Source organism: Aristolochia californica, unplaced genomic scaffold, assembly GCF_029961685.1.
Source record: "Aristolochia californica isolate CCGP_79_NKW_82.1479 unplaced genomic scaffold, dmAriCali1.0.hap1 SCAF_12, whole genome shotgun sequence".
Classification (NCBI taxonomy): domain Eukaryota; kingdom Viridiplantae; phylum Streptophyta; class Magnoliopsida; order Piperales; family Aristolochiaceae; genus Aristolochia; species Aristolochia californica.
In genome coordinates, this window is record NW_027181793.1 from 455,317 (window position 1) to 479,989 (window position 24,673).

At 36.8% G+C, this 24,673-nt stretch overlaps 2 protein-coding genes across 3 annotated transcripts; one reads left to right on the forward strand and one right to left on the reverse strand.

Annotated features, from left to right (window-relative positions):
• Positions 1–11,705: 11,705 nt before the first annotated feature.
• LOC137945564 (lysine histidine transporter 2-like) lies at positions 11,706–14,143 on the reverse strand. Its single transcript, XM_068791500.1, has 8 exons — positions 14,129–14,143; positions 13,470–13,642; positions 12,921–13,304; positions 12,422–12,815; positions 12,236–12,341; positions 12,064–12,155; positions 11,896–11,964; positions 11,706–11,804 (listed from the first exon to the last, which is right to left on the reverse strand). Exons 1-8 carry the CDS (start codon positions 14,141–14,143, stop codon positions 11,706–11,708), a joined length of 1,332 nt encoding a protein of 443 aa, XP_068647601.1.
• A 2,991-nt stretch (positions 14,144–17,134) lies between these two features.
• LOC137945974 (uncharacterized) lies at positions 17,135–21,445 on the forward strand. 2 transcript variants are annotated; one of them, XM_068792098.1, is made up of 3 exons: positions 17,135–17,562; positions 19,793–19,941; positions 20,558–21,445. In XM_068792098.1, the coding sequence occupies exons 1-3, from the start codon at positions 17,313–17,315 to the stop codon at positions 21,236–21,238; spliced, it is 1,080 nt and encodes a 359-aa protein (XP_068648199.1). In that variant the 5' UTR covers positions 17,135–17,312; the 3' UTR covers positions 21,239–21,445. The 2 variants fall into 2 exon arrangements, with proteins under 2 accessions (XP_068648199.1, XP_068648200.1); XM_068792099.1 differs by having other exon boundaries at positions 20,564–21,445.
• Positions 21,446–24,673: the final 3,228 nt, after the last annotated feature.

The following is a 24,673-nucleotide window of genomic DNA, read 5'->3' on the forward strand; positions in this document are numbered from 1 at the left end:
TGTGTTGTTTCCTATATTAGCTTAAGATCATAAACTCCATCTCCAGGAAGAATTGCTGAGACAGACCCAGAAACCAACCTTTCTCCTCTCCTTCTCGTAGAAAATAAGAAATAAGAACAGAAGACATGATGACGCACAAGGACGCACAAGGAGCTGAGCCTGGAAGTTTTCTAGATTGTCCTTATTCTACGGTTGATCAGATTCAGTGTTGGTATGCATGAGTGTCTTGAATAAACGAGCTTGAGTCGATTTCATTTCGTGAGAAGTACATCGACTCAGAAAACAATAATAATAAACGCAGAAGAAGGAAAAACAAACACGGAAATATAACACAAGATTTATGCAGGTTAGCCTAAAGGTGAAACTACATCCTGTCTTAGGTTGTTACAGTAATCCACTATAAAGCTAAAATAGTTTACAAGAGAAATTATACATACTTATAGGTGTTTTTCTCTAACTTCTTGTTGGATTCCCTAACCATAGATCGAGTCACCCGATGATCTCCTCTAGCTGCCAGGTTGAATGATGACGAAGGGAGTGATTTTGGGTGCTAAGAACGCCGAATGGTCGATGACGAACTCAGGAAGGAAGAAGGTGAGGGATCGTTGTGAGATTTGAGCTTTCAAAGGAGCCCCACCCTTAGGCCTCGTGAGAGAGAGAACCCGATCTCATTTACCTATTAAACAATGCTTGTCTTCTTTCATTCAACCACATCCCGATTAAAGATTAGGAACGACACTTACAAAAGCCATTACAAAGCGAACGGCAAGGCCTGGGTTTGAAATGAATTATATCAATGCCACTTGAGAATTCTGAAAATTACATAAGTTACCCTCTACGTCTACCAGCAACTCTAGATGCTATGAAATCCATAACATCACCCCCCTCTTGAAGAAAGAACTTTTCCTCAAGCTCGAATGTGGGGTAAAGGGCTTAGAACTCCTCGAGAGGTTCCCAAGAAGCTTCAAGCATATCCTCGTCAGCCCACTGGACTAAAAGCTCCCATGACTCCTGAACGCGGTGAGCCTGCAAGATCAGTGCTAGGGAAGGCAGAGCACGACCCTCATGGACTGGAGGCAAGGGCGTGGGCAGCTTGGTGAGTCACCTCGAAATGGCTTCAAGAGAGAGACATGGAAGACGTCGTGAAGACTGGCGTCTGGTGGGAGTCGCAGACGATAGGTAACACTGCCAATGCGAGCCAATACCTAGAAAGGGCCATAATATCGGGGCGAAAGTTTGTGCCTTCTTGCTGCTGAAAGTGAACGCTGACGGTAAGGCTGAAGTCTCAGCCAAACATAATCGCTCGGAGCAAAAGAAAGGTCTCGGTGACACTTGTCATAGTAATGCTTCATAGTGGCTTGAGCTTTCTGCAAGTTAGCCTTGACCTGTGTCAGCATAGTATCCCGGTCGGCCAAAGCCTGGTTGATCATCGGTACTTGAGACAAACCAGGTTCATAAGAGAGGATACGAGGAGGTTCACGCCCATAGACCACTCTGAATGGTGTGGTGACCAGTGTTGTATGGTAAGAGGTGTTATAGCAGTACTCTACCCATGCTAGCCAGCATACCCAACGCTTGGGTGTATCCCCTACAAAACACCTCAAATAGATCTCAAGAGTGTGGTTCATTACTTTGGTTTGGCCATTGGATTGAGGGTGGTAGGCTGAGGAGAAGGCCAATTTGGTACCATGTAATTTGAAGAGTTCTTTCCATATGGTACTTGTGAATACCTCATCTCTGCTACTTGTGATGGACTCGGGTAAGCCATGTAGGCGTACAATTTGATCCATAAAAAGTTGAGCTACATGTGTGGCTGTATACGGATGCGCCAAGGGAAGGAAGTGGTTGTATTTGGAGAACCGATCGACCACTACTAGAATAATAGATTTGCCCGAAAAATTGGGAAGGCCCTCTATAAAATCCATGGAGATATTGGCCCATGCGTGGGATGGTAGGTGAAGAGACTACAACAGGCCAGTTGGGTGGAGGGATTCTACGTTGGCAAACTTGGCACGCTGATACATAGTCAACGATCATGCGCTTCATGCCCCTCCAATAGAAGTCCCTGCTAAGATGAAAATAAGTTTTCTGTTGGCCCTCATGAGTACTGTCATGCAAGGAAGAGACAATGCTGCTGAGTAGAGGGGACGTGTGATGGAGAAAAATGCGTTGTTTATACAGGATGAGGCGGCAATGAGTCGCCCAATTGTTGTCCATATATCCTTGCTGTTAAGCACCTAGCCAATACTACCCAAAAGACCGGCCTATTAGGAGTAAAAGGCACATGTACTTAACCACCAAGGACCATAACAGTACACCCCGCCCTCCCGAGCCGATGACCACGACAACAATAACACAACAACGTTCGCCGGTGGAGGGATCCCATAATCCTTGCTGGCATCACGCCAGGGGCGTGCGGTCCACATGCGTCGTGTAATCGCGGGGATTCGAAGTCAGGACGTAGCGCCTACTCTGATACCAAATGTTAAGCACCTAGCCAATACTACCCAAAAGACCGACCTGTTAGGAGCGGAAGACATAGGTACTTAACCACCAAGGACCATAACACTTGCTGAATTTTTTGGTACAATTCCGTGAGCTCAGGATGATTCTGAATTTCAATTCTGACAAAGTCGATTAGAAGTACCCGTGGTTGGCTGATGGCTTATAGGTGAGGTTCCAACAAATATTTGTGTGAGAGGGCATCTGCGCCCTTGTTAAGGTGCCCGGGTTGGTACTCCACCTTGAAATCAAAGCCCATCAGTTTACTCAACCAATGTTGTTGGGGGGAAGTAGTGATACGTTGCTTCAGCAAGTATTTCAAACTGCAATGGTCTGTCCGGATCACAAAGTGTCTACCCCAAAGATAGGGTCACCAATGCTAAATGGCTTTGGCTAAGCCAATGAGTTCCTTTTCATATGCAGCTAATTTGTGGAGGTGTGGGGCCATGTGGCGGCTGAAGTATGCTATGGGGTGGTCGTGCTGCTGTAATATGGTGCCAATGCCCCCACCAGATGCATCACATTCAATAATGAACGGGTCTTCAAAATTTGGGAGTTGGAGAACTGATGCAGAAGCTAAAGACTGTTTCAGCTATTGAAAGGATGAATCTGCTACCTTCGTCCATGTGAAGGCATTCCACTTGAGTAAGTTGTTAAGCGGCGTTGCTATCTGGCCATAGTCACGAATAAACTTTCTGTAATAGCCGGCCAAACCTAGAAATCCTCAAAGGGACGCGATCGACTGAGGAGTAGGCCAATCAGAAACTGTCTTGATTTTGTTCATATCCACTTTAACCCTGGAGGCGGAGATGACATAACCCAAGTAAGCGACCTTTGAGGTACCCATCTGACATTTGGATTTATTGAGGAATAAATGATGGGAGAGCAGCATGTGGAAAACCTGACGCAATTGTTGGATGTGGTTGTCCCAAGTTTGGCTATAGATTAAGATATCATAAAAAAAAAAACAAGAACATATTTGCGTAAGAAGGGACGAAAATACCTCGTTCATGATTGCTTGGAAGGTGGACGAGGCGTTGGAAAGACCAAAGGGCATCACCAAGAATTCAAAGTGACTGTGGTGTGTACGGAATGCCGTTTTCTAGACATCGTTAGGGTGGACCCGAATTTGATGATAGCCTGATTTCTAGTCCAGCATTGTAAATATTGCTGCCCCATGTAGTTCGTCCAACAGTTCTTCTACCACCAGTATGGGAAATTTATCCTTTACCGTATGAGCATTGAGCTCCCTGTAGTCCACACAGAATCTCCAAGAATTGTCATGTTTTCTGACCAACAGCACTAGCGAAGAGAAGGGAGAATGACCGGGCCGAATAGTGCCTTGAGTTAACATGAGCTGACACTGGCGTTCTATCTCGTCTTTCTGCAAATGTGGGTATCTGTATGGGCGCACAACTATTGGCTCAGTGCCCAACTTTAACTGAATACGATGATCACAAGCCCGTATCGGAGGAAGGGTAGAAGGTTGCTGAAATAAGTCAGTGAATTCATCCATGAGCTTGGTGAGCTGTCTGCCTTCAGAATCTAAAATTTGGAGAGTACACGGTGATGGGGCATGAGTACCATGTACTGTGAGTTGTTGTTGACCTTGTATGAAACTCATAGTAAGGGATTTGAAGTCCCACAAAATCGGACCCAAGTGCTGCAGCCATTTAATGTCGAGTACCAAATCAAACCCCGCAAGCGGAATGACCAAAAAAAATTCCTGGAAGGTGTAGCCTTCAATAAAAAATGTGACTGTTGAACATAACCCCACACTGGTAAGTTTTTCCCCATTAGCTACAGAGACAGAGATACCCGAATTGTGCTAAAGTGGCAAGCCCAACCAGTGTGTTGATGGTTGGCTAAGGAAATTGTGGGTGCTACCCGAGTCGACCAGTGCTAGTAACATAAGATTCTAAATGCCAGCGTGGACCTGCATTGTATTGATGTTGTATAACCCTGTCATGGCGTGGAGGAAAATGACTGGTTCTTCCTCTTCCGTGCCTAGGGGTGGCATTTAGCCGAGCCGAACCCGAACCTGCCGATGTTCGAGCCAAGCTTCGAACCGAACCTCGTCTCGAGCCTAAAATTGTTATCGAGTTTGAGCCGAAAAATTTTAACCGAATTCGAGCCGAGCTTCGAGCCAAGCTCGAGCTTCTACATATATTTAAAACTTTTCAAAAAATATATATAAAATTATGCATATATTTTACATAAAATTGGGCATAACCTATATATATATATATATAATACATGTATAAGATTGGGCATGACCTCTACTTAAAATTAAGCATAATCTAGGTATATAATACTTATTTAAAATTCGGCATGACCTCTACTTAAAATTGGGCATAATCTATATACATAATACTTGCATAAACACTCCATAAAATTGTCTATACATTCCATAAACACTCCATACACTCCATAAAATAGTTTAAACACTCCATACACTACATAACATTATGAATAAACTCCATACAATAATCAAACACAACAAAATTAAATGAAATATCACTATCAATTTACAATCACCCAAATAAAAACTATAAATCCTTTAAATAAAATCCTATTACTATTAGAGACTTACTAGAAAATTAAAAGAAATATTTTAAATTTTTCTTAGGAAAGTTAAATGGACCTCTTATTACCTTTTCTAAGGAAATAAATAAAAATTAATAATTAATCTAATATATTATTATATTTATCGATAAATTTTTAATCAAATAAAATGTCAAATAAAAAATTGGTATGAAAATTGCCTCATGCTAAAAGGATTATATCATCAACTGTCAAATACTTATTCAAAATTTTTCTATGCGGTTTTCTAGCCCATCTTGGCAAGAAAATCTTATTTAGAAAATTATATGATTTTTTAACAAGAATTTATAATTAGACAAATATTTTCAAAAAACATGAGGCACTAATTGTCCCTATATTTCTACTAAAAATGTCTTGTCAATATTTATTGAAAAAAACCACTAATAGTCTCTAGAACGTATTTCTACTAAAATATCTTTTCAATTTCTTCAAGAGCCATGAGGAAGGGACAACGAGTTTTTTTTTCCTTGTTTATGATCTCACACGTAGGGGTGGCTTCGAATAAATTATATATAAAATTATGTATATATTTTAAAAAAAAAAAGATAGGGGAGGTTCAGGATTGAATTTCAATAATGGATTAAAATACACCAATATTAATCTTTTTTACTCCAATTGTTGTCTAGTTTGTAATCTGGCCATAACTTTACTATGACCTCCTTAGTGCCCCTAGATGAAAATTTATATTCTAGGAAAAACTAGAAATATTTTTCCTATGATACATATTCCCAAAAAAACCTTTAAATAAAATCCTATTATTATTAGTGACTTATTAGAAAATTACAAGAAATATTTTAATTTTTTCTTAAGAAAATTAAATGGACCTTTTATTGCCTCTTCTAGGGAAATAAATAAAAATTAATAATCAATCTAATATATTATTATACTTATCGATAAATTTTTAATCAAATAAAATATAAAAAAAAAAATTTCAATGAAAATTGCTTCATACTAAAAATATTACAGCATCAACTGTTAAATACTTATTCAGAAATTTTCTATACAGTTTTCTACTCCATCTTTGTAGGAAAATCTTACTTAGAAAATTATATGATTTTTAATAAGATTTTATTAATTAGAAAAATGTTTTAAAGAAAACATGACACACTAATAGTTCATAGAAACTTATTTCTATAAAATGAATTTTTAATTTTTTTCAAGAGCTATGAGGAATGTGAGTGTAAGGAAAAAGTTTTTTTTTTTTTTACTTTTCGATCTCGCACGTGCGAAATAGCACGTGTGAGATCATCTTCGCGTGGGGGAGGGGGGAGATTATTTCTCCCCTGAACTTACTGGTTCAGGTTTTCCGCTGAGAGCCGAGACGACGCGAAGGGAAGGGGGTTATGACACCGGGGATGACGGCTGTGACGGTGACGACGGAAACAGAGGCGACAGCAAGGAGAGGAAGAAATCGAACGGACGGCCACAGAGGCGGCCGACGAGCAGTTGTCGACGGCGGAAGAGGCGGCGGCAACAACCGACGGGATGGCTCAACGTTGACGTGTGGAGGAACAAATTTTCCCCCCTCACTCTCGCTCACGCTCCCGCTCCACCGCTCCCGACCCGATACTGATCCCGACTCACTTCGAGCCGGCTCGCAAACCGACGAACCAAACCTGGCTTCGGTTGAGCTTGGCTCGTTAAGGTAAACGAGCCGATTTCAGAGCTTGAGCTCGGCTCGGGCTCAATTGATAACGAATTGAACCGAGCCGAAACCGAGCTGAACTCGAGTGCTGTCTTCGGGGTCCTCTACCTCTAACTAAAACAACCTTTTGCATAAGTGGCCTTGGAAGTACTTTTCATCGCAATTACAACAGAGACCCTATGCCTTTCCCTGATCCATTTTTTGATTTAGAAAGATGTTTAATATACTAAGAGGGGGGGGGGGGGGGGACCTGGTAGTCTCGGATGAATGGGAGGTGGGTGGCCCTTGGCGCAGAGGGGAGCTGTGATTTGAGGTGGCACCAGATGTCACTCGACTCTGCCATGGTGGTCGACGCACCAAGGAATCTCTGAAAATTCGGTGTTTAGCATCCAGTGTCCTTGCCAAATTCATAGCATGGGCTAAGGATGGGGGGCTATGAAATTCCACTTCGAGGCATAGAAGCTCCACCAGACCAACAGTAAACAAATGAACATATTGGCTCAGATGCACAAATGGACTGGAGCGTGCAAGGCGTTCCTGAAACTGTTTCTAATACGTCTCGATTGACCCGGTTTGTTTGAGATTAACTAAATCCCCAAGAGGATTGCTACGTGCGGGTGACCCAAACCTCAACATACAGTAGTATTTAAATATGTCCCAATCATGCACGTGATGCTCCGAGTCAAATTGGGTATACCACAACTGCACTTCGTCGAGCAGGTGGAAGGCAGCTAAAGAGACCAGCTCCTTGGGTTGGGTTCTTTAGTGCAAAAAAAAAATGGTCACACTGGTGCAACCAGATTAACGGGTCAGTAGACCCATCATAGGTTGGAAAATTTAATTTGGTGTACCTGGGCACGTTGGAAGGGCTGGTGTCGTGAGAGCCCCCTGGAGTGGGATGAGCCAGACATAGAGGAGGCACTGATGTGGGGGGGGGGGGGGGGGGGGGGGGGCATATCGGGGTGCTTTGCAAGGCGTGTGGAACTGCCCAGAAGGGGAGCCTCTCAGGGCCCATGGAGTTGGAGAAGTTGGAGCAAAGTCTCCCTAATTTCATGCATCTTTGTGCGCATAGTAGCGTGGTCAGTCTGAATCTCGTCAACGGAGGTGCATAAATCCGTCGGAGAGGAGGAATCGTCCAAGGTGGTCCTGTCCGATACTATGATGTTGGGTTCCCTAGCCATGGATCGAATCACCCGACGATCTCCTCTAGCTGCCAGGTTGAATGACGACAAATGGAGTGATTTTGGGTGCTTAGAACGCCCAATGGTGGATGACGAACTCAGGAATGAAGAAGGTGAGGGATCGTTGTGAAATTTGAGCTTTAAAAGGAGCTCCACCCTTAGGCCTCGTGAGAGAGAGAACCCGATCTCATTTACCTATTGAACAATGCTTGTCTTCTTCATTCAACTACGTCCCTATAAAGATTAGGAACGACAGTTACTAAAGCCATTACAAAAGCCAACAACAAGGTTTGGGTTTGAAATGAATTACATCAATGCCACTTACTTGAGAATTCTGAAAATTACATAAGTTACCCTCTACATCTACCAGCTACTTTAGATGCTATAGAGTCCATAACACTTCTCTTGGGTTACAACTCAAGATCCTTCTCTGATCGTGGAACTCCAGGTGATATAACCCTAACAACGGCGCCCCCCCAAAGAAAAAGAAAAAATTAGGGCAACCGAATTACAAGTGTGAAATCCCCAAACTACCCTTAATGAAACAACAATCAATATATCGTAGACCCCTTGAACCCCTGAGAGGGGAGCTCCCCACCCCCTTCCAACCCTACGACAACCTTATCACAAGAGTCGATCCATGTACCAACTCAACGTAAAATATTGATTAAGCTCCACAACTCAACAGGTGAACGAGAAGCCAAAATCGTTTTACGAAACCTGTTTTGTGTTATATGGATTGATTTTGGTTATTTGAAACGAAGCAGCACTGGATGATCAGTGACACTTGAGAATTTCATTATATGTATTCATATAAACATATATGCTTTTGTATTAGTTACTATTCACTGCAAATAATCTGTCTCATCGTCCAAATAAGGAAGAGGGATGTACTTCAAGTGCTAATGATTTAGAAGTAAACCTCGTCCTCTGCTTGAATTATCTACCTATATACTGCAATCTAAATACTTTCAAGTCTTTCAAACTATACCTCTTATCATTAAATTTTGTTTAATTAAATCTAACCACAATATTAAAAGGATAGTAATACCCTTATAAGGTGATGATAGATTTCTCCATTTCTAGGAAAGGTACTAATAGGGACAGGTGTAGTTTCAGACCCTTCATGTGTAGAAGAGTTTGCCCATGAAAACTTCCCAAAAGACCTGATCCAACATCTATCGGAATAATGATTAGTTCGTTCACAATAAACATTCTTGTCAGTTTGAACACAAAAACATTATATAACTGTTTATCCCATATTTTTCAAATGTTTTGAACAATATAATTAGACTTGAGAACCATACCAGCTAGTAGAAGCAGTTCAAGTAAACCCCTAACTAGGTTCTGAATAGTTTAAAACGAACAATTAATAACTATAATAATAAAACCAGCTTTTCAACCCAATCTTTTGACGCTTGATACGGTGGTGCAAGTCAGACCCAATTGGAAAATTCAACCAGCTTCGCTTTGGAGGCTGCAGATGCATCATATCCTGCAATCTTATACAGTGGTTCTGCATAATAAAACAGGAGTACTTCATACAGTTCACAAAAAGAAAGATGTTGAACCATCAATAGAACCATAGAAGAAAGTGAGAGTAAATTAATGTAGATGGGGCATTTAGCCAATGAGACAACCTAGTTCCTTAGCCAATTACTTGTTGTCAAACTGTTTCTGGATGTCCTCGAATGATATGGTTGCAGATCCTCTCCTTTGGGCCTTCTGTTGAGATGGGTGTTCTCTCCACCCTGTCATGTAAATAACCTACAAAAGGCAAAACACCTAAATATCAAAATAGAAGGAACACTGACATTGCACACTGATTATTTTCATTACAAAAAGATGGTCCTGAAACCCCAGTAGTCGCCTGTCTCACAAAAAACTAAACCAACTACGACGTTTTTTTTGTCAAATGGTAAACAACTCAATAATAACTATAACGAACCAGCAAAAATAAATATTATAAGGCAACAGTGAAAAATCACAAGAAAATATGGACTAAAAATGTTAATTACGGCCACTTCAGCTTCGTGTTGCACATTATTTGATGGACATGCATCTGAGTTACGATGATCATAGATATCCGTTGGTAATGGATGATGCAAAGGAAAGATGTTTCTCAAAATATAAATTCATTCTACAATGGAGAGGCAATACTACCTGTTATCGGAAGTTCAAAATACTGTACGTAATTATTGCTCAGTACCGAAAGACCAAAGAGGTGACAGACTACATATAAAGATTTTAGTCTACTTGGTAACTTTCACCTGAAAAGTCGCAGGGACAGTTCCATCTTCTGCTGCAAACATGGACTGATAAATCGCAGCAGTGGCCAAAGCTGTTTCTTTCTTTAAAATCTGTATATTAGGACATTAACAGGTGTAGTTCAAAGTAAATTCTCCTACTAATTGAGTTTATAATTAATATCAAAATCAAGAAAAGAAGTAAAGAATAACAATCAACAAAAATTTTCTTGAGTTTTAGCAAACACTCACATTATTCCTTTGTATGAGTGCATTGGTCTCTCCCATTGCCCGCAGATGTTCAATAAGATCCAGGGCTTCAAAAAAATATATTTCAGAGAAATATATTTCACTGTAAAAAACTTTTTTTCCCTATATTGAATACCCTTTCATTTTACAAATTCTTATCTTTACACAAAGTCGATTACATTGATTACAAGATTTCGTCCTATAATCTCTTGAAGGATAAATCAGAGGATTTCCTCTGATTTCTCAAAATATAGCTCATGCCAACAACAACAAGTCAATGTAGTCCACCTTTTGTCAAATATCACTCTTTATAGAAGTCTCATAGGCAAACTTGAATACCTTTCTTCAACTTGACCTGATATCTCTTGTGTGATTAACCTTGTTGCTCAGTTTATGCAAAACCCAAATGAGTTCCTTATTCATTGATCAAATGCGAATATTAAAAGGTACTCATGGTATGCTTAAAAACAGCCAACACTCCCTTGTTTAACTACAAAAGCTAAATACCGGGCCAACTATATATGATGAACTTATTTCTCCCAATCCTTACTCAATATTTTAAATGTTTATTCTTCTCCTCCTCCATTGCTATTTTGTGATAATCTTAGTGTTACATATCTTGTTGTTAATCTAGTCTTCCTTAATCTCAAAATAAACATATTGAAATGGACCAACACTTTGTTAGGGAAAAAGTTGTGGCTAAAGCTCTTGAAGTGCACCATCTTCCCTCTACATCTCAGCTTGTTTATCTAGGCCTCTTCGACAAACTGACTCCCTTGTTGCTGCAGAAAAGGGCATGGCCCCTCTTCCCCCTTCTTTCCATAAATGGGGAGAGGTATAGAAACAGCAGGAGGCCCTTCGTCCCCTTCTCAAGCCATGTTCATGAAAAAAAAAAAAAAAAAGGGACATAGTGCCCTATTTGTAGGATTTGATGGAAATAATCTGGAGATCTAACGAACATAAAATCAACATTGAATTGCCATATAAGATTTGGGAAATCAGATTTGTTCAACATAGAATTGAAATATCTGAAAAATTGCATCTCTACATTTAAGTTTTTAAGTCTAAGTGCTCAATAAAAAAATTTGAATCTTGGTTTTGATTCATCAGAAATCATTGGAAGCCTTACAGAGGCACCAAATTGCCGATTTCGGATGGATCAAAACAAGAAAATCTTAAAGCTAGTTAATTCAAAACTGTCAACAAGGAACAGAAAATTTTTCTGCCAAAAAAATAAAATAAAAAACTTGCTCTAACATAGAACAAGCAGTGGAGAGCCTAAGAGAAAAACTTGTAAGTTTTTGCATCCAGTATAATCTGCCTCAATCCTCCAATGGGTGAGAGAATCATCAGCAAAGAACCGATGATGATTGAAAGCTGAAATCAAAGAAGACAGATATAGTTAAGAGGATTCTGAAAGGAGCTCTGAATTACTTTTAGGAAAAGCTTAGAGATTTTTCAGACATACCCAGCTCATGGTCCAGTGGAAACTCAATACTTTTGGTTTGTAGGCAATGAGCCACATAACACAAGGAATCTACACAAACAAGGTATTTAGTGGTAAAGGAAGAAGCCAAAGAAAATTTTTAAAAAAAAAAAATCCAAATCAAACAGTGTTGAACTGGTGAGAACTTACAAAATATGAAGTAGGTGCAAACACTAATCCACCGAAAAACCCTAGTAGTCCCCCGAAGAAAGGGATGCAGATTGCAATTAAAGCTGTCAATACTGTCACAGTAATGTTTCAAAAACTGTTATGCTCTGAACCAAGAAAGATATTAACTGATATAGAGGTTCTAGTGTCTTACAAACATAAGATGAGCGAGCAGAAAGGCGAAGGGGGTGGCCTGGCGAGAATTTTAGCTTCTTAACGAGAAAATACTCGATCATATCGAAAATGGGCATGGCAAAAACCTGGAATTTTTGTTTTTTTAAGAAAAGTAAGTATAACAATGGGTTAGGTTTCAAGTAAGCTTGCCAAGTTTTTTTCATACCTGATAGCTTCCAATGACATGAATAAAGACCATCAAGTTGCCTATTGCAATGAGCCATGGAGGTCTTTCTAGTGAAACAAGAATGTCGTCTTGAACAATGTCGCCAAAAGCCCAAAATCCGGCAATTGAGACGCCGAAGTAGCAGAGGGCTACGACAACATATGCAACCATGACGCCACGCCACATTGGTTTCTTGGAACTTTTCTCCTCAGTGGAAGGTATGGTGGCTTGAATCTCTAAGGCCACACTGTGGCCTGCATAGGCGAAACCTACTGTTCCTATTGCATTGAGGACATCAAAGGTGATGCCAGCCGGAGTGGATGACCGGACACCGTGGCTAATGCCAGGATGCTGGCCCTTCATCAGAGAGGCAATAAAAGCTACTGCAGAATAGCTGAGCAAGACCAACCAAATAATTAAGACTTCTCCCTTTGATCAAACGAATACTAGTGCAGCAGCTGAAGTAGTGGGTGATTCAACAAGAGAAGCAGTATCTTACCAGACTGACATGGAAGCAGCAACGAGAGAAATCGATCTAATGGAATTGAAATTTGGACACTGAGAGATCACAAGGTGTATTGCTGCAAAGATCATGATGAAGTAGGTCTTCCTTATAGCACCGAAGGTCGGAGCAACAATGTCAAAGAACTTCTTCAGTGACTTCCCACCAGTGACCATGTAAACTATGTTGGTAGCCATTTGGACACCAACCTGCTGCGGCACTACAATCCACAACCCTAGTTTTTCGCCAAAAACATGTTGCCCTAGTTCGTGGTAGCGGTCAAAACGCCTGCCAGGAACCATCTCATGCATCACGACAAGTTGCCAGAAGCTGTAGAGTGTGATAATCCATGAAATGGCGAGTGCAGTAATGCCTCCAGCCCTGGAACCAAAATTGCAGAATTAGGCGATTCAGCCCTAAATGAGTAATTATAAAGCAGTGCCAGTGAATATATATATATATATATATATATATATATATATATATATATATATATATATCCATATCCATAATAATTTGAAGTAAGAAAGAAAATGAGAGTAGCACCATCCTAGTTGAGAAAATGCAAATGGGAGGCCAAGGACTCCTGCTCCAACCACTGCTGTAACATTGTGGAATGTGGAGTACCACCATTTGGCCTTCCGCGATGCCGTTACCGGCAACCAGTTGTCCAAATCTTTCTCTGTAGTTTTTCTTTCTGCATTTTTCTTTTCCTTTTCCTGTTCCCACAACCAAAATATAATCAGCCGAATGAATGATATAGAATTTAGGAATTAAGAATAATATTTGCCGCAATTTTCATTGACGAGGCTATCAGTTTTCAACTGAATCTTTATATAATACAGAAGCTTCTCCAAGAGAAGCTATTTTCGTGAAATAGACTCAAAAAATATTTGAATCTGATGCTTCGATCTGCTCAAATGGAAGCTATTTTTCTTTTTTCTTTTTTCTATCTCACATGAAAGATAATCTCAAGTTGTACCTAAAATAACCAGAGATCTAAAGCCTCCTGGTGTGTACATGAAGTCGATAATTTATGCATGATATTCCTTTTATTTTTAGAAATAAAAAATCACAGATCATCTCATTGAACATTGATCAGGCTTCTTCTGCTCATATAAATAGGATTGAGAAACAAGATCCAATATTTAAAAAAAACAAAAAATTATCTCCTTTCCCACAAAAAATAAATAAATTTTCTGTACCTCAATGGTCGTCATCTCCGTAATTGCTTGTTGCTTCCCTTCACTGAGTTCTTCTTGTGATCTGCTTCAAGTTTACCATGGCGGAAACAGGCAGAGAACAAGCACGGCAACCGAAAACAGCAAATAATTAATTGCGACGAATTTGAAAAAATAAGGAGCTCTTACTGTTTCCATAGACTTCTTATTCTAAAGATCTATTATATCAGTCCATGGCGTTGAATCAAGACAAAAAAAAAATCTCTTTTTTTTTTTACGAGAGAGAGTGTGCATGGCGTCGAATCATGAGAAGAAATTAAATTCTTCGAAAAATCTCTCTTTTTTTTTTACGTGTGAGAGAGTGCATGGCGTCGAATCATGAGAAGGAATTAAATTCTTCGAATCGTTCTTCGTCAACAGTTTTTTTTCTCTCCAGAAGAAAGAAAAACGCAAAAGAAACGAAAGTTTTTTACCTGATCGGAGAGAGAAGAGCGTATCTGCAATCTGAGGCTTCGTCTTCGATCCTGACGCGTTCTGTGACCGGTGAGTTTCTATCACCGTGATAATAACAAACTCTGAATCGATAACTGAAAACGAGAAGATTATATAGCAGATATATAGAAATCTATATATAGATCACTATGAACAGGATACTATCCCATTTAAACAAATCCTGTTTTTTTAAAACTCTATAAGATAATTATAAGATTTGGAAAAAAAAGCCCACTAAACCCTGAGCACTTGCTTCCCTCCCTGTCGCACCTCGCCCAACCTCCCTGAGCACTTAGCCCCCTCCCTTTGTTAGTTTCTACTAGGATAAACATTGGAAGGAGGGTAAATAGGATTATCAAATTTTAATAGCTAGCAAGTGATTTACAGTGGTCAAGAACAAAAAATTAAGTTGTTATATCTACTCCGAAGGGATTTTTACCTTAGAGTTGATTCCACTAATCAAAATGTAATGACATCTATAATAGTAGACCTCAGGGGTTTTAATTACAACAACTACCCTTCAGTTGGGACCTGTAGTCAATACAACTAGGTACAAAACACGTAAACCTAATTGGAGATTTCTAGCAACAACTACTGACCGACTTATCCAAGTCTTGATTACTTTACAAAACAAATCGTGCAAATGATTGATTATTACAATAAACACAAGAGATTTATAGTGGTCAAGAACCAAAAATTAAGTTGTTATATCTACTCCGAAGGGATTTTTACCTTAGAGTTGATTCCACTAATCAAAATGTAATGACATCTATAATAGTAGACCTCAGGGGTTTTAATTACAACAACTACCCTTCAGTTGGGACCTGTAGTCAATACAACTAGGTACAAAACACGTAAACCTAATTGGAGATTTCTAGCAACAACTACTGACCGACTTATCCAAGTCTTGATTACTTTACAATACAAATCGTGCAAATGATTGATTATTACAATAAACACAAGAGATTTATAGTGGTCAAGAACCAAAAATTAAGTTGTTATATCTACTCCGAAGGGATTTGTACCTTAGAGTTGAATCCACTAATCAAAATGTAATGACATATGTAACAGTAGACCTAAGGGGTTTAAATTACAACAACTACCCTTCAGTTGGGACCTGTAGTCAACACCTAAACCTAATTGGAGATTTTTAGCAACAACTACCGACCGACTTATCCAAGTACAATACAATAACGTTTACTTGCTTTTAAGTTAAGCTCTAAGACTCTTCAATCAGGCAAATGTTATAATAACAAAGCACAAAAAGATACAACGAAATCGTAGATGATTCTACTATAACAATTAGCAATTCAACTTAATATTAAATAAACGATTCAAAGTAATGATAGTGTCATTTTGCAAAATTTGGCCAAAGCAATTGAAAATCTTTACATAAAATAACATAAATTCGCAACTTGAGCTATTAAGCACAATATTATATCACTTACAAATTATGATAACCTATGTTGGTCAAATCAAATATGAGAAGCACGTCATACACTTTATCTTTAAGCCAACAGTTCAATTGACTAGGTCCGATTGATCCATCTTTATAACTTGCTTCTTCCTCATTTCTTGAATGCTTTAGATTAGTCGGCCAAACAGACAGTTACAATGCTTTTTTTTCTTTCATGCCATTCAACTTTATGTCTTCCTATGCTTTGCATGTTTGGTTATCCAATCAACATTTGTGACCTTTTCTCTCTCCTATCCTTTGGTTGAGTAATTGGTGGATGGTCGACCTACAAGTCTGCTACCAATGTTTGTTCCAAGTCCTTTATGCTCAAATTGCTCTTTTAAACTTTAGAGCGAGTTCCAAAGTGTTTGTTATCATAAAAATTAACTAGACGGATATCATAACACTAACACCTGTTCCTCCCCTTTGCGAAAAAGTTTTTGATTTTCCTATCAGAACATTTGTCGATGATTTTTTTTTGCTATATAAGATAAAATATTTTTATAAAAAAATAATATTGGAAAAAACAATGCTAAAAATATTTTTTTAAAATTGAAATATTTTCAACTTTGGGATGAAAATCCCCTAATTACATATAATAAGATAGTTATAAGCTAAAAATAGGGGCATTTGTGTTCTAAAGAATATATAACATCTTTAATATATGAATTGTAGATTTAATATTATTGAATATAAAATTTATAAATTTTCATTATCATTACACCTGTATATGTCATCCTCCCCATGTCGATGGTTTTGGCCTTTGGCATATTCCAGTAAATATACTGCGAGAAATCCTTGCCTCCGTCGTTAGCTCCATGCTGTCTCTTTTTTCCCAGAGGAGCTCTCTTAGTTACGTCACAGGAAACTGCCGTTAACCAATGCCTTCCCGCCATTTTGCCTGTCTAAATTGCTGATAGGACGGTCCCAACAGTTCAGTTTTCCCCCATGTGCACTCTCTGCCCTCCGTTTACTCGACGTTTATGAGTTTATCTGTTTTTTTCATTATTTTTACTACGTTGGTCAACATGAGGAGAAATTGAAATTTCTGTCCGAGTCAGACAGATTTCTCTCTGGTCCCGATTAATGTGGCTGGTACGTATTTATATCCGATAAAGGGTACCTTAGCTTCTGTTTTCTGTTTTCTCTGGGTTTAATCACCTGTTGCCTGACATTCGAAACCCACAACTTCTGGATTAAATTCGTCAGAATCTGTGTTCGGATTGAGAAAATTGCTGTCACACCCGTTTCAGAACAGCCATGGATCTCTGCTCTCTCAATCTCAACGGCACCAATCTAGTGCTCTTCACTGCGAAAATAGGCCCATTTCGTCACAGACATGCGTCGTCTGAGAGAACCTTTTTGGGGACTTATTCCAAGTGGGGTGTTCTCAGAGGGGAAGGTGGATGGGTTTTGGAAGCCCGGATGTCGAGATCAAGGGGGTTCTTGTATAGATCCATGGTGGTAAATGCTATGGGGAAGAAGAATCACGATAATTCCTCGTCTTCAGGTGATTATAGATGTGCCACTGCCGCATGTAGAAATTTGGTCATTTTTTTTTTCTTTCAGGCGGGTTTCGGTTGGTTCTATTGTTTCTCGTGATAGAATCGGGTGATTTGGTCTTTTGCTTTCTTCTGTTGATCAACCCGAAATCGTTTAATTACTGTTGGCTGTATTTGTCTTGTGCGCATGCCCAAACCCTTGCAGAGAGAATTGATGAGATTTTTCGGCATGTCCAATGGGGGCCTGCTTCTGTGATCATGCTGGTCTTCTCCTCCCGATTTGTGGCTGTAAATTGATTTTCAATCTTAGCCGTTTACCACTTTTTCTTTCCTTTTTAATATACAGTATCGTTTGGACATGCTCAAAAAAATTCACTACGAAGAGTCCTTTGACATTTTGCTGTGTTACCATCTTGAAGTTTTTAGTTCTTCCCAAATTGACTAGCTAAAGTTGAGGGCCTTTTTCCCCACTAATGAGCTCACAATTTTTGACGTCCAATCAGATGTGGGACTGTTCCTCACAATGACAACTCTTGGGTCCAGGTACTTGTCTGAGACATGGATTGTAGTCTATGACCCCTCACTTAAAAATATTCTTGTGGCACCTGTGAGATTCTCATTCTTTTGTCTAGATATACATCTGTTTGATTTAAACAGAAAATTGAGTAGCATGCAACATTAATCTGAAACTTATTGTGCAGAAAAAGCTAAGTTTTTTTTGTTTTTTTGTGAAATCAAAACACTATTTTGATATTGTTTTTTCATTTTCTGAAATCTGATCATTCAGTTCTTTATGGTAGCTTGTTTCCCACACATCATGTTCAAAGCTTCAGGATCTATAGTGTTTTAAATGTTCAGTTTAAAATTTAGGCCCAATGCCCATCCCAAAAATAGCTAAGTTAGGAAACCTTTTTCCCAACTATTTCCAACTATAAACTCAAGATCTTACTACTCATTTATCTTGCAATTATTTTTTAGTAAAAATTGACTGGAAAATCAAATGAGAGGAAAATGAGAAAACACATTAAATAAAAAGTCCACCAAAAATCAAAAGAAGAAGAAACAAAATGTGTAGGGCCTCAATTAGCTAGCTAGCTAGCATTTTGAGTGAGATTTTGACACCCAGGTACATGATACAGATGTTCAATAGCAATTTGCAAGTATGCCATCTGACCACCTTGAACAATCCTTCATCGGAGCCCCATTGATTTTACATTCTTTAGGTCGCCTTGCATGATAACAACCATTGAAAGGATTAAGATAGTATGACACTTTTTCCAAAGAACAACTACTTGTCTGTTATCAACCTGACCAGGAAGGGAATGAAAAAAAGGCACCTATATTTTTTTTATTTTACATTATGCACAGATTGCTGTCTTTTAACCTTGTAACTGCAATTGTAGAACCATGATTTATTTGAAGCATCTCCGTGTAACAGCTTGTCAATGTTACTGAGTACTGGAGCAGTAATATGAAGACAGTGATTGTTCTTTTCTCACAGGGCAGCTCTCTGAAATTAATCAAAAACTATAGTTGGTAAGGGTGAGGACCTAATGTCATAGCCAGGTGAACTAGTTCAACTGGATTGAACAAGGTTACCGTGGTTAACTTTTTTTCGTTAATTGTTATCATTGTGAGAAAAAAACCACAATAAGCTTGGATCAATTTTGCAATGCTAAGACCAATATAGGCACCGCCAGTATGTCTTTTCCACTTTAACCTGGTAAAATCATCCATGTTGATCCAGGTTTACAGCTTGTGATATTTAGAAGAAGAAACTTTTATACTACTAGTTTAAGACTATACTGCTCTACTACAACAAAACAAGGCGCTTGCTCTGAAAACTGTTGAATGCCAGTAGCAACTAAGTAAAAACCTCTTAAAAGAATTTCATGTGTATCGCTTCCATTTGATGTTGAAACTCCTTGTGATGTTGATATATCTTAATTTGAAGATGGATTTATTGTAAACTTTGAAAGTATGAGCATCTTTCACATTGTGATATTCCTTCTTCTCCTCTTATGCATCTGCTTGTATGCATGCTAGAGCTGTCATTTTCTTTGATCTTTGTTTCAAGGGAAAAAAAATTGATGGAGCTTCGACGTGAAAGATCAATAGGAGCTTGAACATGAGTATGCAAAAGAAAAACTAACTTTTCAGGAATAACACAGAAATGACTCATATGACCGATATAAGCACATTAACATATTTGATTGTTTGGCATGGATTTTGTTGTAGGGAGAAATGATCGACCAGATCCTGAGGGAGATGAACTAGAAGGAAGCCAAAGTGACAGAAACAGATCTGAGGATCTCATAAGTCCTAAACCCCATCATATTATCTCAGACTGGCGAACCTTTCGAGCAAATCTTGTGGCTCACGAGCAGGTAAATTAAAAAACTGCAAGTTTTTTAGGTTTAATATTTACTTGTCTTTTTTGGTTAAGTTCTGTTCATTTTTATATTTTCTTTTCTTCTTTTCTGGGGTTGTTATTCCAGTTGCAGTGCTAGAAAAGTTCTTCGGAGGGGGGGAGGGAAATAAGCATAGGTTGCTAAACATAGCTTATTTAGTCAAATGAATACTTATTTACCTTAAAAAATGTAAAATATTTATATATTATAAACCAGATGTATGCTGTAAGCTAGAAATTTTACTTAAAATATGCTCGATGTTCTTTTATATCTTTGAAGTCATCTCTGATTAACTTCAAAAATGGCATTTCAAATATTTTTGACCTTTGTGTGTACCAAATTTTTTTCATCTGCTGCACTTTGTCGTCATAAAAGAAAGGCTGTATTACAAAGAATTAACAGAAATTTTGGGTATATACATAGGAAGCTGTAAGTATGATTTGAAGTTCTAAAGACTTTATTACAAAGAATAAACAAAAAAACTATATTATATCCATAGGAAGCTAAAAAGTATGATTTGAAGTTCTAAAGTATTTGTTTTTCAAAACTGTGAAACCAGAAAGTAACAGATGAAGTTGAAATCCCTTTCTAGGAGCAGCTGTTGGATGTTGGTGATACTACTCATGATTCAGTGTCAAGCGAGCCATCTAAACCACTTGGACTGAAATGGGCACATCCAATTCCTGTACCAGAGATGGGATGCGTTCTTGTGGCCACCGAGAAACTTGATGGAGTCCGCACCTTTGAAAGAACCGTTGTTCTTCTTCTTAGATCGGGTACCAAAGACCCAAAAGAGGGCCCATTTGGAGTTGTCATAAATCGCCCACTCCATAAGAAAATCAGACACATGAAGCCTTCAAATACCCATCTTGCTACCATTTTTTCTGACTGTTCTCTCCATTTCGGGGGCCCCCTTGATGCCAGCATGTTCTTGCTACAAACAGGAGAGCAGTCACTCCAAAGTCCAGCCTTTGAGCAGGTTATCCCAGGACTAAGCTTTGGTGCCAGAAACAGTTTAACTGAAGCAGCTAATTTGGTGAAAACGGGAGTCCTAAAATCTGAAGACTTCAGATTCTTTGTTGGATATACGGGTTGGCAGCTTGATCAACTACGAGAGGAGATTGAAGCAGACTACTGGTATGTTGCAGCTTGTAGTGCAAATCTGATTACTGGTGAGTCACCAGCCTCTTCTTCAGGTTTGTGGGAGGAGATTTTGGAGCTTATGGGTGGACCCTATTCAGAATTGAGCAGGAAGCCTAAGCAAGAAGGGTGATGTTTGAGGTTATCTGAATTTTCCCTGACCACAAAAATTGAACTGAACTGTACAGAATCCTCTGAAGACTTCCATTAAAACTGGCTTAGCTGAATTATAGAAATTTTCTTCAGTGTCTTGTATGTAAAAAATCTTTCATATTGCACTCCAAGTGGGGAAAGTGTTAGTGCCCCTTCATTTATCAGAGGGAAAAAGGCCATTACTCAACTATTGCTGCACTCATTGTGGCATTTCAATTCAGGTTTGGTTTGAGAAGCAGAAGAAATAAGAAAAAACCAGAAAAAAGATGAAGACAACAGAATTGAAAAGAAATGAACTAATTGATGCTCAATGTAATTGCATTGATTACAGTTAGCTTGTTATGCACTAAAATGGGTGCATTTCTTTGAAAGACTCTTAAAAAATAACATCTTTAATAATTAATAAATATAATAACATTAAATATGTAATAATAATACTAATATCAAACATCAATATTTTCAATAATAAAATATTAAAAATAATTAAGTTTAATAAATAGTTAACTATGATAATTAACCCTAAATTAATGAATAATGAAGAGCAAATTAAGTCTATGCTCATTATATTTGTCAGTTATGAACAATAATAAATAAAAAGAAAATAGTAATGAACAAATTTTAGCAATAATCATTGAAGCTAATCACTAATAAATATAATAACATTAAATATGTAATAAAATGATAATAACAAGCATTAATATTTTAATTATTAATAATATAAATATTTTAAAATTATTTTTTTAAAGAAATAATTAAAACAATATGAATAGAAAATAAAGTCTATGGATATTATATTTATCAATTCTGAACATATTTTTAATATATTTTCGAAATATTTACAATAACATAATGTCAGTTTATAACATGTTTTAGTTACACATATACAATCAATCAGACTCAGTTTCTATATAATATAAAATGATAATAAACAGGAAATAGTAATCAATAAAATTAGAAATAATAAATATTATTAATAAATAATAAATATAATAGATTAAAATTCTAATAATAATGTTAATATAAAGCATTAATATTTTAACTATTAATAATAATATTTTTTTAAATAATTAATAATAATAATAATTAATTCTAAATTAATGAATAATGAAGAGAAAACTATGTCCATGCTTATTATTTTTGTCAATTATGAACATATAATTAATATATTTTTAAATATTTTTAATAACATACTGTCAATTTAATTAATTCATATACGCGCAAAAGGCTCCTAAGTTTCTATATAATATATAATAATTAAAAATAAAAAATAAAAAATAAAAAGATTTTTTTCAATAATAATTTATAATAATAGATATTAAATATAATAATAATAATAATAATAATAATAATAATATGTAATACCAATTCTAAGATCAAGGATTAATAATTAAATTATTAATAATATTAAGGTTTTAAAATAATTAATTTTAAGCAATGATTAATAACATATTGTAACTTTTTATATACTAAATACCAATTATAAATGTTTTTTAGTTATTAATAATGTTAAATTTAAAAACAATAAATAACATTAGGTATCATGTTAAATATTCAATGTAATTGTATGTGAATATGTGGATGTGATGTGAATTTGATTCCACCCATTTAAGATATTGTTTTATGTATAATTTCACCCTGTGCAACATTAGGTCACTTTAGTCGAATTATATCGTGTTTTAATTGCATATGGTTTTATTATAAAATAATGGTATTTTAAATTGTATTTGTTTAATGTTGGTAGTTATAAATTTAAAACACTTGTCAAAAATTTTGTGCGTCTCCTGTGACATGTCTCCAATAATTAGGTTGATTAATTTATGCATTAATCTCTCGAATATGGGAGAAATTGCACAATAATTAGGGTAAGATATCTCTATCATATTGGGTGAAATCATGGATCATTTTTAACATCTCAGTTCATTATTTATGAATAGATTAATACTTATTCTTATTAATTTTTTAATAAATAAAATTATTAAAAATTATAACCATGCTAAAGTATAAACTCATGTAAAAATTAGATTAGTTTATATAATAAATTATTCTAACTGAAAATTGTGAAATATAAAATCTATTAATTATTATTGATTTTTTTATAAATTAATTTTTATTTATTTATTTTCCTTACCCTCCTATTTTTAATTTTAATTTTAATTTTATTAAAATGGGTAATATTTTTAGATTTTTCATTTATTTCCTCTTTCTATTTCCTTCTCCTTCTATTTTTCTTTTTTCCCCTTTTTTCCTTTGTGCATTGGACCAAGTATGACCTAAAAACAAATTTCTGATGTGTTAGCTAAATTTATTGGAGATGATCACGCAAGAGAGGCAATCATTGCAGAGAAGTAAGCTACCACCAAAGATGAGACCTCAAGCCAAATTGCCTCATGTGATCTACCTTCAAAACCAAAAAAAAATTAGAAATTTGGTTTGGAGGTAGAGTGTTACATAGTCGCCTCCTTCAATTTGAAATTTCTAAATTTAAAGAATCATTTTTGGAAGTATGAGTGTTGCATTGCCACCTTCTTTTCTTCGAAGTATGATTGTTACTATTTTGTGTTCTTCTAGAATTTCTTTCATTTACTATATTTTATTTTCATTACTTCAAAACAATACTATAGACCCTCTACATGCAAAGTAAACGATTGCACCCAAACAAGTCTTCTTATACACTCAGGTGGTGATTGTCTCTAAGTTACCTTTAAATTTTGAGTAGTCTCTCTTTTCGTGACCTAAAGCCTAAAGCCTAAACCTTTTTTTTTTTTTTCATACTTTGACCTTTTTTATGATTGGTGTATGGATTTTTTCCTAATGGCTATGAAGTGATTTGTCTTCTCTTGAACATGATAGAGTGATCCCCAACATAAGGAAGAGAAGTAGAAAAAAAGTATGAATAAAGAGGTATTTTATACCACACAGTGTGGTAAAATTTTATGTGGACATGATATCAAATGGGAGAACATAAATGAAAGATTTACATCAATGAAGATTTTATTTAGTAAAAAAGATTGTAGACGAAATATCTTTTTCTTTGCAAGTTGAAGTTATAAACTCCAGCTTTAGGGAGAGTATTGAAAGAATAATTATGAAAGAGTCTTACATGATTTTCATAGAAAGAAGTCTCAAAGGAGAATTAGTATGGTGGGGTAGTCTAATAGGAGTGTCTCAATTCAAAGGTTTTGTAGTTATTTAAGCTCTCTTTAATTGTTGTTTACTTCGATTATAATTTAGGAGTTTTATTCAGGGCACACCTAGAACATGGATAGTTTAATTATACTCTGATTCTAGTTGTTTTCTCTATTATAAAATATAGAACCAATGGACTCAATTTGCACCTACTCAATGAAATATTTTCTTCTCTAGAAAGTCAAAAAAAATAAAGCATCTCAAAGATTTTTGGCTAGAGAATGTGGCA

Excerpts from the sequence above, each read along its gene's own strand:
- LOC137945564 (XM_068791500.1), bottom strand. Across the intron at positions 13,305-13,469 it reads GCATTTTCTCAACTAGGATG|GGCTGGAGGCATTACTGCAC; the intron begins GTGCTACTCTCA and ends TTTTGGTTCCAG. Across the intron at positions 12,156-12,235 it reads TGCTCGCTCATCTTATGTTT|TATTGACAGCTTTAATTGCA; the intron begins GTAAGACACTAG and ends TTACTGTGACAG.
- LOC137945974 (XM_068792098.1), top strand. The coding sequence starts at position 17,313 with ATGGATCTCTGCTCTCTCAATCTCAACGGCACCAATCTAGTGCTCTTC. Across the intron at positions 17,563-19,792 it reads CGATAATTCCTCGTCTTCAG|GGAGAAATGATCGACCAGAT; the intron begins GTGATTATAGAT and ends ATTTTGTTGTAG. Across the intron at positions 19,942-20,557 it reads ATCTTGTGGCTCACGAGCAG|GAGCAGCTGTTGGATGTTGG; the intron begins GTAAATTAAAAA and ends ATCCCTTTCTAG.